An 18265-nucleotide genomic window follows, 5' to 3' on the forward strand; every position below is an offset into this window, starting at 1 on the left:
GATTGTGTCATACTTTACTATCAAGCAGTTTGAAATATTACTGTTGGTTTTTGTTTTACTCTTTCTCCATACATATTTCGAACAGGTGCATTTTATTAGGTTTTTTACTTCAACATTTTTTCTCCAATATATTATGAACAAATATATCTAAGAGATACAATAGCTGTTGTCATTCAGTCACTGCTTAAAAACTTGGACAAAATTCACAATTCCTTCTGTAAACAACAAAATCAATCAAATGGGACACTTGAATGATAGAATCAAAGTTCCTGTGAGCTCTAAATTGTTATCTTGTGGGAGATGCGTAGAAATGGATTGCAAATTTTAGAAAAGATTTCAGTTTTAAAGAGTTAATTATTTAGGGGTTCATTCATATATTTTCATGACTAAACGATTGTTTATGCCCGAGGGCTTTAGCCGAGGGCATAAACAACGCTTTAGTCATGAAAATATATGAATGAACCCCGCTCATACATAAAAAACATTCTGCGTGCTATTATTTTCCTCCACAACTAAAAAATATCGTCATTTTAGACTAAAACTACCAATTTCTTATCCTTTTTAAAAGTTTTTCCATTTCTAATTGTAAGAAAACGTTTACTTGCTCAGTCCATCGTGTTTGGACGCGCGCGAACATCGCGTACATCATTTGCGCTATCGTAAATAGCTTTCATGAGCATACTGCTGCGTATATCCTACTACATGAGCGTTCATCGGTTCTGACGCGGCTTGTTTACGACCAGAAAGCAAGGCATAAACGTTGTTTATGCCCGCCTATCGACCAATCACATATGCTGTTATATAACGCATATGTATGAACGGTTATTCACATGTCCTGAAGTTTCTTGGCCCATATATTTTTATAGGAAATAAGTCTATATATTGAGTGCTTAGTTTGTTTGATTTTATTTTGTATTATCAGAAAAAAAATGCAACTGGTTTAAGAGCAAGAGGCAGGCAGACAATGCATGAATAAAACATAGTTGAAATGCTTGATCTTTTAGGTCCAACATATAAACATGATAATTATGCTTAAATTGCCTCAAATTAACATAAATTAGCAACTCAGGGGAACATACACGTAGAGAGAAAATTAGCATACAAAATCTCTGGTAAAGCTACAAGTACTTGATAATTGACCCACTTTTAGACTACAAGCCTTGAACAAATAAATAGATTATTCTAAATGAATGCATGTTGAATCAATTTTTACCAAGTGATTTGTAAACCCTTGTGGAAAACGTCTTTGAAATCAAATTATCTATGGGTACTACAAGATAAAGTCACAGGAGCATGTGAATGTGCTAGTTTGATAGCGGTAATCTGCAATGGAGTATTATACCCAAGGTATACTGCTTTTGGTGATGTAGAAGAACAATATTGCAATTTTCACAACACAATGTAATCAAGGTGGATTTAGTGATGCATGATTGCGTGATGTTCCTATTTAGTCATCCGTAATATCTGACATTTATATAATTCCTATAAGACTTGTGGATAGTTTATTACTGTAGTGGGACATGTAGCTTGTCCTTACATGCTGATGGAATCCTCATCAGCTTCCTGATTACATTCATTATATTTTAGTAGTTATCATTATGGCTATTATTAGGGTGATACTGACCATACTGTCAGTAGCATCACATTACTTGCTGATATATTATATGGGTGGAAATGAAAAATCTTTTAATTTTAATTTTTGGCCCCCACACATATGTAAGGCTTATTTAAATGTTATCATCCAGCTGGTTGGTTGTTTCTTTCTTTCTTTCTTTCTTTCTTTGGCTGTCCGGGTGGAAGCAAATTCATTAATCCACTGTGCAGCTCAAACAGATATACAGTAAGCCAAAAAATTAAGGTACCAGTTATGTTCACCCCATGTATATCCTAAACAAAGACGGATATGTCATGATTGGAACAAGCAGTCAATAGCTGCGTCTTTTTAGCTCAAGTTTAAGACCTCATTCGTTGAAATTGTTCAAGAAATAAAGACATAGCATCCAAAAACCCAAGGAAGATGCCAATTTAAAATTTGCAGTTTGCTCCATTGCAAATCCTATTGATTTGTACACAAGGCGTTCTCGAACAAGATAACTAACACCCTGCTTCCATTGATTAGCATGTTAAAACTAGCGTCGTGCTTTCATTGATTAGAACTCAAAATTGCAACTTTTGATTTTTTTCCTTCCTTAGGTTTTAGATCACTGTTTCTTTAATTCTCAACCAATTTCAACAAATAAGGTCTTAAATCATAGCTAAAAAGTACAGGCAGTGGCTGCTTGTTTTAATTTTGATATATTTGTCTTTGTTTATGATATACAGGGATGAACATAATTGGTAACTTAATTCTTTGGCGTACTGTATTTTAGCTACATACCGTAGATTTTCCTTTCTTTATCAAATTTTTCATCTTTTTCTTCCTTTTTGTAGTAATTTTTTATTATATAATTATATTTGTGTACAAATTGAGGATGCTATTTATATATATTTTTAGTTTAATTCAGCCCAATAATATAAGTCATTACTTTTATTTCATGATAAATATTTTTAGAAAATGTCCTTGCTATTGTTACTCATTTTTCTGATGTTTTAATGTCACTAGACAAGATGCAAACAAGATTTAAGATAAATAAGCGCCATTAGTGTTCAACTTCGCTTTAAAATAAATATAGTTCTACATGCCATCAAACAACCATGATGTGAATTTGCTTAACAATTTCAAATATGGTACAGTTGCAGCAAATGAGTAGGGAAATGATAATGACAGCATCATATGAAGAAGGTTGTTGTTGCAAACACCCATCAGGTGAAGTTACTTAAATAATAAGTTATTTATAGTTTAATGGCTCTCTGTCCTTTTTGATTTGTCCCAATATTACTTTTAATATAGTGTTAGAGGAGGAAAAACTAATCATAATCATATATATCAAGTTTTGTCAAGCCTAGTAGTACGGCTAGATTGAATTGAACCTGTCGCTTCATAGAGATGTACACCACCCACATGTGGTGAAACAGGGATTCATATAGATGTGTATTTTGTTGTAGATCCAAAAGGCTTTTGGATAGCTTGAAAATGGAAAGTGAAGAAAAATAATGTAGAAATAAAATCCATATAAAGCTGTAACTCTAGCATGATGGTGAATATGTATATTGATCATGTTACACTGCCTCTTAGAATATTATGAAGTTATTTATTTAATTGGAGATTTGTGGAAATCATAGCTTTAAACTTTTAATGATTGTGTCATACTTGTATGTGGGTGTAACTGTCAAGCAGTTCATGAGTTTGAAATATTAATATACATGTATTGCATTTTCTCTAAATGTGATATATATTAGGTACAGGTGCATTTTAATATGTTTTTGTACTTCAACATCTTCTGTGAAATATATATTAACACATGCAGATGTAGAGATTCCAATAGGTAGTTGTCATTAAGACACTGCTAATAAAAGTAGCTAACTCGGACAAAATTCACAATTCCTTCTGTAAATACCAAAATCAATCAAATCTGAGGCAGATAGAATCAAAAGTTCCTGTGAGCAGAAAAGCACATTTATTTTTTAATGAAAAAAAGAGAATGCTGCAACTGTGACTGTATAAGAGCCAATGGACACTAAAAGTATGTTTACTTTTGGAGTTCTGACCCTCCGAAGTTGGTCCTGGATGGACGAAGTTGCATTTTGAGGGCCCTATATCTTTTAATGTATAGGAGTTACACAAGTTTTCTGATGCCAGATTTGAATTCTACACAAAAAGTACGTACCCAGGATACATACTTTTCCAAGTTGTAGGGAGTTCCTTTTATACATTTATGGACCTCCAAACATTCCTGCCATGGGAAAACAAAATGGGGTATGAAGCTCAAATTTTCAGGATTTTACTTCTTCATCAATATCTACCACCGCACAGAAAATGAAAAAAATTGAAGAGGTGCTGCGGTGCACATCCCTGGAGTTGACATGGATTGGCTCATAAGAGTATAAGGCAGGCAGACAATGCCTGAACAGTTGAAATGCTTGTACTGTTAGGTCTATACTCTAAAATTTATACATTATTATGTTCAAATTGTTCAAAATAGAAATTAGCATACAAAATCTCTACAAGTACTTGTAAATTGACCCACTTATAGACTACAAACCTGAAACAAATAAATAGATTATTCTATATGAATGCATGTTGAATCAATTTTTACCAAGTGATTTGTAACCCTGTGTGTGTAACCATCTTTGAAATCAAATTATCTCGGGGTGCTACAAGATAAAGTCACAGGAGCATGTGAATGTGCTAGTTTGATAGCGGTAATCTGCAATGGAATATTATACCCTGGGTATACTGCTTTTGATGATGCAGAAGAATAATATTGCAATTTCAACGACACAGTGTAATCAAGGTGGATTTAGCGATGCATGATTGCGTGATGTTCCTATTTAGTCATGCGTAATATCTGACATTTATATAATTCCTGTAAGACTTGTAGATAGTTTATTACTGTAGTGGGACATGTAGCTTGTCCTTACATGCTGATGGAATCCTCATCAGCTTCCTGATTACATTCATTATATTTTAGTAGTTTTTAGTAGTTATTATTAGGGTGATACTGACCTTACTGTCAGTGGTGTCACATTACTTGCTGAGATATATGAGTGGAAATGAAACATCTCTTAATTTTAATTTTTGATCTTTTGAGCAACAAGTTTATTTATTGTTCTTAAGGTGGTATTGGATGCATTTTCTAGAAATTAGGAAATGCTTTGAGCATATTGCTTACAGATTAATTGAGTAGGGTAAAGTACACTGATCAATATGCCTTTTGTTTGGAGCAAATCGGACAAACAGTTTCCATAATACATCAATTTATATTTTCTTTATATCCTATTGTTTTTGTCAATAATCAATACAGTTAATGAGCTAAAAGAACTGTAAAGGCTCATTAATATGTAATTTTTGCCAATATTTTGCTAAAAATCAATGCATAAATGCTCAGGGTACTTTTATGGTGCATACTTTTGCCCTGAAACTTGGTCAAAGTGTTTCTAATATGTTCTAATGTATTATAAAGTGAAGCCGCCCTCTAATTTGCATATTTGCATAATTAATGAGCTAATTTGCATAAATGCTAATTAATTATGCAAATATGCAAATTAGGGGGCGGCTATTTCTAGTTAGTTATTTCTAGTTAAATGACTCTCGGTCCTTTTGATTTGTCCGTTTTAATATAGTGTTAGATACTCACACAGGAGGAACTAGCCATATTCATATATATCAACTGCTCAGTGCCAGAAGTGGGTAAGTGCAATAGCTGCCCTGTGAACATTTGGTAATTTACACAAAGTATATTGTACTTAGTATATTGTACAAAGTATATTGTACTTAGTATATTATACAAAGTATATTATACATCTACACATGACAGCTACACATGGCAGCTATTGCACTTACCCACTTCTGGCACTGAACAGTCAATATGAGGTTTTGTCAAGCATAGTAGTAATTTTTACAGGTTTTTATCAGGATAGAATTAGCTGTACCCACTATCTTGTTACGTTTTTATTTGCTACATATTGAAAACACTACAGAAATAACCGTAGGGCTAGATTGAATTGAACCTGTCGCTTCATAGAGATGTACACCACCCACATGTGGTGAAACAGGGATTCACATAGATGTGTATTTTGTTGTAGATCCAAAAGGCTTTTGGATAGCTTGAAAATGGAAAGTGAAGAAAAATAATGTAGAAATAAAATCCATATAAAGCTGTAACTCTAGCCTGATGGTGAATGTGTATATTGATCATGTTACACTGCCTCTTAGAATATTATGAAGTTATTTATTTAATTGGAGATTTGTGGAAATCATAGCTTTAAACTTTTAATGATTGTGTCATACTTGTATGTGGGTGTGACTGTCAAGCAGTTCATGAGTTTTACTACATGTATTGCATTTTTCTCTTATCTTGTTAAATGTGATACATATAATGGTACAGGTGCAATTTAATATGTTTTTGTACTTCTCCTGTGAAATATATATTAACACATGCAGATGTAGAGATTTCATTAGGTAGTTGTCATTCAGACACTGCTAATAAAAGTAGCTAACTCGGACAAAATTCACAATTGCTTCTGTAAATACCAAAATCAATCAAATCCAATGCTGGATAGAATCTAAGGTTCCTGTGAGCAGAAAATCGTTATCTTGTTGGAGATGCATGGAAATGGACTTATTGATCATAAGTATAAAAAAGCTTTCAATTTGAAAGTGTTAATTATCCATGTGTCCTGACCCACATATATTTTTTGTTTTCTGAAAAAGAAGTATAAAAAAGTGCTTAGTTCTTGTAACTTTACTTTCTGAAAAAGGGAATGCTGCAACTGTGATAAGATAGTATAAGAGCATAAGGCAGGCAGACAAAGCCTGAATAAAACATAGTTGAAATGCTTGAGCTGTGACATCTAACATGTAATATATATGCTCAAAATGCTCAAGTTAGCATAAATTATCAACTTGGGAGAACATAGAAGGACAATTAGCATAAAATATCTCTGTTAAAGCTACAAATACTTTATAATTGACCCACTTATAGGCTTTAAGAGTACATCAAATAAATAGATTATTCTTATTGAATGCATGGTGAATCAGTTTTTACAAACGGATTGAAAAGGTTGTTGAGGTGTGATTCTTGACATCTTTAGCACCGTTTTTTACATTGACAATTTTTTTCTTCAAATTGGGCCCCTCTGACTGCTCTAGACCTAACACTGAGACATACTCACATACAGGCACATAGGCTGTGAGACAGGGTGGGACAGATAGAGATATGAAACTAACAAATGGAGAGAGGGAGACCTCTCTCCATTTGTTGCCACGGTCTGCATGTATCTGTCTATTTTTCTTATTTGTTACCCTCATATTCCAATAACGACCAAGACACAGGAAGATAAATTTTGAACTCAGTTTGTTACCTGAATTCTAATAGATTGTGATTTAGTCTATTTGTAGACTACACACTGATACTGTTATTTTCATTAAGATACACGCAGGTGTTTTTATACATGTCGGCTGTCTATTTGTTAGATATGAGTATCCATTGAGGGATAGAAATGTATTATTAGATGTAGATGCAAGTTTTATGTGTTTATACGTTTATCCAAGTTGGATATACATAGAGGCATACCTATCTATCAAAGAAAGTGATTGTATTGGTAACAAATAGAGTTGAATTGCACATTTATGCTTTACTTCATATGAGTTTATTCTGGTATAGATATTGTTGGAAATTATGCTAAGTATGCTTTGTTCTGTAGGTCTTGTGGTTCCTGAGTCAATGCCAAAATAGTCTCAAAAAGCATATTTTTCATGTTCGTTTTCTATTTTGACATGTGTCACAAATACCTGGGCTGATGACAAGAGCTGTTAAGATAAAGAGAGTATCTAATGTGTCAAAAAGATGACATGTTTTTGTTTTCTCACTGCCTGCTGTAATCCTGAAAACTGTAACTATAATGAAAGACAAAGATAAAGACAATTTATCGTGTCTGACGTCACCTGTCAATCAAACTTGAGCACGGTTTGTTTACAAGTGTCGTTTCGACATGCAAACCATCTCAAAAGTTAGGTCTTTATAGTAGGAAACTTTCTTTGGTGAGGCACCATGTCCACAATGCCTACACTCTAAATTTCAATGATTTAAAATAAATCCCAAGGGACTGTGATTAGGGACCAATCAAGTGTTAGATTTAAAATTAAATCTTTAAGATTTAAAATTAAATCTTTTAGATTTAAAATTTAAATCTATAAGATTTATTTTAAATCTAAAATTGATTGGTCCCTAACTACAGTCTTAAGGATTTATTTTTAAATCCTTGTAATTTAGAGTGTAAAAAAGCTGCTTTTTGCCTTGTAAAAGTACGTAATTTTTCGCCATTTGCTGCTATTCCTTTTCTCCGATCAGCACCAGATAGATCGGTCTTCCTTTTACGCGCTGATTAACCTGTGTAAACCAATCAAGGATCGTAATTGACAGTGACATCAGACGCGATAAATTGTTTTTATCTCTGTCTTTAATTATACCTAATGTACCCCATTACACCATCTTGAAGACTAAAATGACTATCAATAGTCCAACTTAAATTACCTTTTAAAGTATTTTCAAAATGAACTTTGATGAAATAAAGTTGGTAAATACACCTGCATGTCTTTTGAGTAGAGCAATCAGGTGTTGTGTTGAGGTATAGTTTCAGGATATTTGTATGATTCTGATAGCTAACTGGATATTTGCTGACGATGATGTTTCTAAAGATAATGTTTGGTGTTATTCAAATTTCATCTGTTAGGCTGAAAGTTCAGTACTTCAGAGGCATTAACCTGTATAAGGTATAACAACTTCCAACAATACATAAGGGGAGGGTTTACAAGGGCAGGTTTTACCCATTCTAATTATCTAATTAGAAACCACACTTATCTATAGATATGAAAATGGATATAACAAAGAAGTGAAAAAAATATCAACACTTAAAAAATCACACAATCTAAGATCTGCCTCAAAGGTACCAGGAGACAGGTTATTTTCAAATAAATATCACGTAGTTGATAAAAGTCATTAGTGCGATTGGATTAGTACTTGATATTTTGAGCATGGTGGCAACCTGTGCAAAATTATTTCAAAAAAACTTGTGCTTCCATTGTTGCATACCTGTAAGGAGGGTTCCTGGGGAAGCAATGTAATTAGCTAATTAACAGCTCGGTGGTTAAAAAAGAAAGGTTTCTAATCTAAAAAGGAGCTTATGGAAAACCTAGACAATTACAAAAATTATCAGTTAAAATAAAAGAAAATGTTGTGGGTCCCAAAGATTGGATACCGACCCCTTAAGGGTGCACCATTGCATGTAGATTTTCAAGGGGGGTGGGAGTTTGGAACGGAGGAATTCTTCTTTTTCACGTCTTCGGCAGCAAAATGTTTTTATATACCTATATATACAAAGTTGGTGGGGATTTTTTTTACTCATCAGTTGGGCAATTTTTTTCCATCTCACCAGCGGTTTCAAGGGGAATTGAAAAAGTGTTGTTTGCACACTGATACTGTGAACTCTGAAGATTAGTAACAAACAATAATTTTGGTAATACATTCATTTAGGACAATCTGTATTCCAACATATATACTTATTATATAATCTCAAAAAAATTTAAGCTACTTCGTTGGAATGAATTTGGCAAATACACCTGCATGGTTGAAAATCATATCAAAGCTTAGTTTCATGATATTTTGATAGTTGCTGGGTATTTGCTCAAGATGATATGTCTCAAGTTAATTTGTTTTGGGCTATTTAAGTTTGATTTTCAATACCTTTCTCTTCTACCTCAGCGGTATTGACAGAATATACTGCAATCCATATCTGTGAGGCATTTCAAAAATGGATAAAGAAAACTTGATTATACTCACCCGATTGAATCAACCTTTACTTTTGGATTATACTAGGAGGAGTTTCATTAGGGGCGCTGTTAGTCTTATGAAGTTTTAGTGTTTATCACTAAACAGCTCATCAATTCTTGTGGAGGGTGTGAAACAACAAAGATTCTCTTTTCTTTTAAATTGCGAACATGAGTGAAGTAGTGAAATAAAATCAATAAAATAGTGCAGTTGGGGTTTATGAATCTGGATTTTCTTTTCTTGTATTTACAAAAACATAACATAGTACACATAAAAAAGCTCAGTTTCGTGAAAGAAACAATGTCTAGAGTACACAGACATGTTAAGATGTTTCATCTTCTTACATTATTTTGTGAAATAGTGTAAATAAATTGTGTACAACCTTTGAATTTGTTTGATTTGCCCCTCTTGACTCACCATAGTTTCTCCTTTATACATACAGGTAATAAACCCAAGCTAATAGAAGTGTCTGTTGGACATGCCAAGTATGAACATGCTTACAGGGCTGTTGTATGGAGGATTGACAGAATACCGGAGAAATATACAAGTAAGTCAGCTTTTATATACAGGTTGGTTGGTTTTGTTTTTAGCTCAATTTGCAAAGCAAATTGATCTATAGGCATGATCCGAATTTCGCTATGTTTTTTTCTTTCTCTTGCTACATCTTTTGAGTAATGGAGCTGGTAATTTGAGGTGGCGATCTTTGCAAGTTTGTTCATGAAAGTTACTTATTTTGCTGAGAAAAAATGGACAGGAAGTGTGCTTTTTCGAGCAATTTGTCACGAAAAATTGTGCAGTTTCACAAGAATAATCTCATTCCTAGATTTCTTACATGCTACACCAGGTTTAACCTTGGTGTTTTAAGCAATATAAGTCATCTGTTACATGTTTACATTTTAGCTTTGCCAATGATGTTACTGTGTTTTATGGAGGTTTAGATTTGGAGCATGTGTATTTTTGCAGAGACCTCTCAGATATTTGTGAGGATAGTTTTACATAGTAATTATTTTTTATGTGAGATTGTAAAATTCTAAAGCTCTTAAATATGCATATGGTCTTGTGTCACAACCTGGGGTACCTTTGTGTTACATAGTAAACAAGAAATGTCTTTAAAAAGACAACGCCATGGATGAAGATCATGTTTCATAATTTTGCATTGCAAGTACTTGGAAAGCTAGTAAATTTTAATGTTTGGCACAACTAACTGGGTGCGAAATATTGGCATTTATTAGTAAATACCACCAATGACATACTAGGAAATACTCAAAATTTTCATGTCGAAAGCTGAATTGGAAAATGTGTTCTAAATTGGTCTACATTTAATTCAAGTTGTAACAAACGGCTCAATTGAAATAACATCCTCTGAGTTTTACAACAATCCAACAATCTATATTCAGATAACCTTAAGAATGTTTGCTGCTAAAGAGATTTCATATCAACCAAATTTCATGACAATATCCAACTATCTATTAACTGTTAACCTTGATATGACCTTGATGATTTGACCCTTAGGGCCTAATTGTGATTACATGCACCACGTTTTATGACAAAATAGACTATCGATGCGCTGTTGACATCAAATGCGCTTGACACCACTTTGAACATTCTGACAATCCACCACAATACTTAGTCGACCTCAAATGACCTTTAACAATTTTGGGCAGAATTGTTATCCACAATCTGACAATCTATACTCAATTCACCTCGGTGACTTTGACCTGTATGACCTTCAACATTTTCCGCTTACTAACCCACCATGTCCATAACAATCTAACTCCTTCGAATTCCTCTCAAATCTTTTATTCATCTAAACTCCAAATTTCTGTCCTTTATTACCTTTTCTGTGTTTTACTATTTACCAATATTTAGTATAAAATCCATTAAAAGCATGGTAATTAATTTTAGATATATTTATTCACAATGTATAGTTTACTGGTAGTTACAATCACATTATAAGGCCACTAACAGTCAATTTTGAGATTCACGTAATAATTTCTGAAAACAAGTGAGGTAACTTTTTCATTATTCATTATTTTTCTGCCTTTCATTATATGACCAACACGTATGTAAAATGTGTTGTTATTTGCCACTCATTCACTTGAAGATGGATGTTTAGCCCTAATGAGATTCAAAAGTATATTAAAAATAGTCACAATAATGAATTCAAGTGAGGGTCAGAAAATGAAGTGAGGGAGGTGACGGAAACTCAAAATCGACTTTCATTGGCCTAATCAAAAAGACTGATTACTCAATCCCAGGGATTCCCGGTTGCTCTACATGTACCAAAAATGTATAAAACCAAAGCCACTATTATCTATCCCAATTACTGGTACCCCCTCCCCCCTCGACGACTAGTGTCACTCCCAACATCAATTAGTGTTGGTAGTAGGCACCTGCACTATTTATACCCAGCTCTGGTCAGATCAGGGAATGGTCAGATAATGTTCATTATTATTGTTTAATTAGTGGTCACTGCTTGTCAATGCTTGTTGACAGCTTATCAGTAGTCGGATCAGCAGGGGTGCAATTGTATCCTTTTTCATAGAGCAAAATTGTTCAAAATGTTTATTGTCGAAAGGTTCCAAAAAACCTTATTTCTGAACGGATTTCCGTCGTTAACAAAGCAAAATGTATGTTTAATATATTAATTATTTCATTAATAGCAATTTCCTAAGTTTCCATCCATAAATAACCACAGAGCATTATCTGTTTACAAAATAAGTGTTTATTTTCAATTAGCCATCTTATCAGTAAAACTGATAGGAGGCCAAATTATAGTCAAAAAATAGATTCTTTGTCTGGTAGTCCCGGCAACCCAGTCTGTATGTTGCTCAGTTGTAAACATACACAACAGAAACCGACTGTGAAGAAGCCTATATGCACGTAAACAACTTTCTAGTACATGTATAATAAAATCCGTTTTTGAGTATAATAAAGAAAGTCATGCATTGGCAACATGAAGGAAATACCTATTGCTAACTTGATAAAATGCATACTAAGTAGCCCAATCTTGTACATCATAGCACCCAGTTTGAATTTGTAGTTTCGAAATGTTGCAATTAAACATTAGTTCTTTCAAATATGAAACGCTAAAACACAAATCTAGAACAAACGATCATTATATTTAGAAAGATATAGCAAACTTTCCATGATAGAGATTGGACCCAAGACAAAGTACACCCAAATTAGGTGACAATTCAGAATTAAGCCATGGCTGGAAAAAATGAAATGGTTCAAACATTTTACCTACACGTCTCATTTGAAGTGGTTCATCTTCCTGAGCATTTTGACACCTTTTTTATGGAAATCGGTTAAAAAATGAGAGAGTGCGGGCAAAAACAATTACAAAGTAGGCCCTAGGTGGGATTTAACCCCACCTCTTTTTTGCACATTTACAATCATTCTGAGCAAGTATTAGTCTTTTAAATGATCTTCTGTATTTATTTACTTGGTTTAGATGTCTGGGAGTTCATTTAGACATTTTTTTACTAAATTCAAATTTTTAATGGGGGTTTTAGATCATATTTACGATACGCATCCCTCCGCCGAATCCTCCTCCCCCTAATCCTCAGCCACCCTTGGCACATTTCATGCCAAACGTCATAAGAAAATAATTAAAAATTATTTTAAAACAGGTTAAAAACAGGATTTCTTTTAGAATACCCTATCACTGTAGATTTTCAATGGGGGTCTTTTATGAACGACCCATACACATACACTGTGAATGTAAACAAGAAATGTCTTTAAAAAGACAACGCCATGGATGAAGATCACGTTTCATAATTTTGCATTGCAAGTACTTGGAAAGCTAGTAAATTTGAATGTTTGGCACAACTAACTGGTGCGAAATATTGGCATTTATTGGTAAATACCACCAATGACATACTAGGAAATACTCAAAATTTTCATGTCGAAAGCTGAATTGGAAAATGTGTACTTGTAACAAACGGCTCAATTGAAATCACATCCTCTGAGTTTTACAACAATCCAACAATCTATATTCAGATAACCTTAAGAATGTTTGCTGCTTAATTAAGGGATTTCATATCAACCAAATTTCATGACAATCCAACTATCAATTATCAGTAATTATATACCTCATATATAGATTCCTCTCATCTGATTGGTTAAAAGTGGAGTCATTAAAATAGCTGTGCCCCCTTTTTCTATCAAGATGACGTCATACAACAACTGTGCCCGGGCACAGTTGATTCTATGCCCGGAAAATAATTGGATATTCGCAACCCCGAATACACAGATCGCTCAGATACATTGCGCACCCACTATACGGCCGGCGTTGATTACGAGTGTTGAGACTATCGCGGTCACAGTTCGCAATGAATTTGACCTCTCCTTGACGACGATCTTTCACCGGCCGCCGTGAGTGCAGTGATTGTTTACAATCTGTTACATGTCAAGGATTTATACCTGCCAAATGTCACTTTTTAGACAAATTACTACGACCTGGAGACTCGGCAGTGTGTGATGTTAGCACAGAAACGGTAGGGTTGTTTTAGATATGAAATCGGTAGATATCGGTCCAAATTCTGCACCCTTGCTCTTGCATGCACTGTGTGCATTTAAACTTAGGCCTGCAGTTAAAAGCTTGTAGGCCTTGTCAGTCAGGAAATCTTTTAACCAATCAAATGAGAAGAATCTATATTATTCGGTATATAAATATGACCTTGATGGTTTTGACCCTTAGGGCCTAATTGTGATTACATGCACCACGTTTTATGAAAATCAGACTATCGATGCTCTGTTGACATCAAATGCGCTTGACACCACTTTGAACATTCTGACAATCCAACACAATATATACTTAGTCGACCTCAAATGACTTTTAACAATTTTGGGCAGAATTGTTATCCACAATCTGACAATATATACTCAATTCACTTCGGATGACCTTGACCTGACCTTCAACATTTTCCGCTTACTAACCACCATGTCCATAACAATCTAACTCCTTCGAATTCCTCTCAAATCTTTTATTCATATAAACTCCAAATTTCTGTCCTTTTACCTTTTCTATATATTTACCAATATTTAGTATAAAATCCATTAAAAGCATGGTAATTAATTTTAGATATATTTATTCGCAATGTATAGTTTACTGGTAGTTACAATCACATTATAAGGCCACTAGCAGTCAATTTTGAGTTTCCGTCACATAATTTCTGAAAAGAAGTGAGGTAACTTTTTCATTATTCATTATTTTTCTGCCTTTCATTATATGACCAACACGTATGTAAAATGTGTTGTTATTTACCACTCACTCACTTGAAGATGGATGTTTAGCCCTAATGAGATTCAAAAGTATATTAAAAATAGTCACAATAATGAATTCAAGTGAGGGCCAGAAAATGAAGTGAGGGCGGTGACGGAAACTCAAAATCGACTTTCATTGGCCTAATCAAAAGACTGATTACTCAATCCCAGGGATTCCCGGTTGCTCTACATGTACCAAAAATGTATAAAACCAAAGCCACTATCTACCCCAATTACTGGTATCCCGCCCCTCGACGACTAATTAGTGTTGGTAGTACCTGCACTATTTATACCCAGCTCTGGTCAGATCAGGAAATGGTCAGATAATGCTCATTATTATTGTTTAATTAGTGGTCATACTTTACTTGTCAATGCTTGTTGACAGCTTATCAGTAGTTGGATCAGCAGGGGTGCAATTGTATCCTTTTTCATAGAGCAAAATTGTTCAAAATGTTTATTGTCGAATGGTTCCTAAAAACCTTATAGTGAACGGATTTTTATTTTTAACAAAGCAAAATGTATGTTTAATATATTAATTATTTCATTAATAGCAATTTCCTAAGTTTCCATCCATAAATAACCACAGAGCATTATCTGTTTACAAAATCAGTGTTTATTTTCAATTAGCCATCTTATCAGTAAAACTGATAGGAGGCCAAATTATAGTCAAAAAACAGATTCTTTGTCTGGTAGTCCCGGCAACCCAGTCTGTAGGTGGCTCAGTTGTAAACATACATAACAGAAACCGACTGTGAAGGAGCCTATATGCACGTAAACAACTTTCTAGTACATGTATAATAAAATCCGTTTTTGAGTATAATAAAGAAAGTCATGCATTGGCAACATGAAGAAAATACCTATTGCTAACTTGGTAAAATGCATACTCGTAGCCCAATCTTGTACATCATAGCACCCAGTTTGGGTATGTAGTTTCAAATGTTGCAATTAAACATTAGTTCTTTCAAATATGAAACGCTAAAACACAAATCTAGAACAAACAATCATTATATTTAGAAAGATATAGCAAACTTTCCATGATAGAGATTGGACCCAAGACAAAGTACACCCAAATTAGGTGACAATTCAGAATTAAGCCATGGCTGGAAAAATGGTAGGGTATTCTAAAAGATAGCCTCAATTTAAGACCTAATTGAATCTTCTAAGTGAAGGAATACTCAAGAGACAGTGTTTTGAAATCCAAGCTGCACATCAAAATGTAACAAAGCCACCTTTTTGAGTACCCCAGTATATGACACAGGATCATAAACCACTAAAACCTAATGTCAACAGTAGAGTGTTTGTTCAAGTGTTTGACAAGGACAAAGTAATCAGGGTTGCCAAGCTCATGGTTTGGTAGCCTAAATGGGTAACTTTTGAAGATTTTCCCTGAGACTTCAAACAATTTCCTGTCCCACAGAAACAGATGGTTAAGAAAAAAATTGGGTGGCTTTTCAGCAATGCAGGTGCAATTTGGATGTCTTGAAGCCTACATTTATTTAACTAATTAACAGACACAGATAAATTTGGGGTAAACGTAGTAATTGGAATCCTTGAGAGCGCTCACATGGTAGATTTCCCCCCCCAAGTTTTTGTCCGAGAGCCGCTTTGCTCAAGCAAAAATTCCTAAAGACAAATATTTATTGCTGCTAATATTCCTGTCAGTTTATACCTGAAGATATTTGGTGCCCATTCATTTATTTATTAAAAACAATTTATATGCAGAATAACCTCAGCACCTTGCCTCCCTCCTGAGCAGTGGCATTGGAAGCTAGGGGGAAAGTTGCATCCCCAACACAGAAATTTCCAGTGATGAAAATGGGGATGGGGATCGGAGTATGTCATTAAAATGACTGAAAAAGGTCAACAATTGACAAATGGGGACAGAGTTTGGCTTTACTCCCTTTTACTAAAATGCTGGCTATGCTGTTGTTCCTAAGGCCACCTTTGTTTCAGATGGACAATTTATTGTGAAAGGACCTATATGTCATTGCACAAGAAATACAATAAAAAATTTCCACATAGCCCCTGAATTAAAAGTATTTAATTATTTTTGTAATCACTCAAAAGCATTTTGTGAGAATTTTACAATTGAAATAAGTGCTATTCAATTTTATGGGCGTTTTATTTTACATGTAAAGTCTATGGGGTGATGATTAGAAATGGACAGCAATATTGAAAAACCCTCATTTTATGCCATTTTAGTCACTAAAATGACCATAAAAAGAATAGCACTTAGTTTGGCTGTAAAATTCACACACAATGCTACCTTAGTGAGTACAAACATAATTAAATACATTTCATTCGGGGGCTATAGCAAAAAAAAAAAAATTCCTATACCTTAAAGCCTTAATATACGATCTTATAATATGAAATTGGTTAATTTTTTTCAAACCTGATTTTTTTTGCATATTTGTAATGTTTACACATGTCCCAACTTGCACCTAAATGGAATCGGCCAAATTTGTTGTCTTTGTAGGTCAACAGAGCAAAGTTCGACATATTATCATAATTTTAAAAATTATGATAATATGTCCTCCCATAGAACTGCATGTTAAATGGTCAAAATAACTAGTGGGGTTTCTTTCACTTTACCTCGTTATTTCAACTTAAAACGGACAGCAACCCTTCCCGGCAGTTATTACTAATATTATTTCAACATTTTGAATAAAGAATAACAAAATTAAAATTTGACGGAAATCGTACATTAAGTCTTTAATGGTTATGGAACAAAGGTGGAGGGCCCTGTTGCACATAAATGACCTTTATATACATGTATATTATGCCATGTAAAATTAAAATTTTGTTTCACATCCCCACCATGAGAAGTGGATCTAATAAAACACCAAGATACTTGAATTCATTTGTATGATCATATCAAGCATGTCATATTGTTGAACTTGGTAAGAATGTGAGATGCACCAAATACTATATTATTTAGTTTTATTGTTAATGTTGAGAGTTAACTCGTTTTTATAAAACCAACTAGCAATATTCTTGACATAAATAAATAAAGAAATGTTATAAACACAATTAAATACCAGTATATTAAGGGGGTACTACACACCTGTGGTAAATTTGTGACTATTTTTGCATTTTTCTCAAAAAATAATAACACACTGGTAACAAAAGTTATGTATATTATTGGGGCAAGGAATCCAATTACTACACTGAAATTTCAGTGATTCAAGACAATCGGTTCAATATATATGATCGGAAATGAGGTAAATCCTAGCGGTACCTCTTTTCTTATCATAAATAACGTACCGCTTGTCTTGGGTCACTGAAATTTCATTATAGTAATTGCATTTCTTGCCCCTATAATATACATAACTTTTGTTACCACTGTGTTATTATTTTTGAGAAAAATGCAAAATTTATCGAGGGGTGTAGTACCCCTTAAAAAACCCAATTTGATATATTCAACGGTTATACATATATCTGAACATTATATTTACATCAAATTTCAAATAACAATTGAGCTACAGCACCCTTGGTGCTCTTGTTGTTTTTCGTTTTTGTACAAGCAATTACTGAACATGTTTGTCAGGATTATATCTGCAGTGTAT

General features: G+C 33.8%; 1 protein-coding gene across 1 annotated transcript in view; it reads left to right on the forward strand.

The window, feature by feature from the left end:
- LOC140152501 (stonin-1-like) overlaps positions 1-18265 on the forward strand; it is a 52712-nt gene that overhangs the window by 20779 nt on the left and 13668 nt on the right. The window contains 1 exon segment of the mRNA XM_072174833.1: positions 9871-9975. Coding sequence (XP_072030934.1) covers positions 9871-9975 — 105 coding nt within the window.

This window comes from Amphiura filiformis, chromosome 5 (assembly GCF_039555335.1).
Source record: "Amphiura filiformis chromosome 5, Afil_fr2py, whole genome shotgun sequence".
Taxonomy (NCBI): Eukaryota; Metazoa; Echinodermata; class Ophiuroidea; order Amphilepidida; family Amphiuridae; genus Amphiura; species Amphiura filiformis.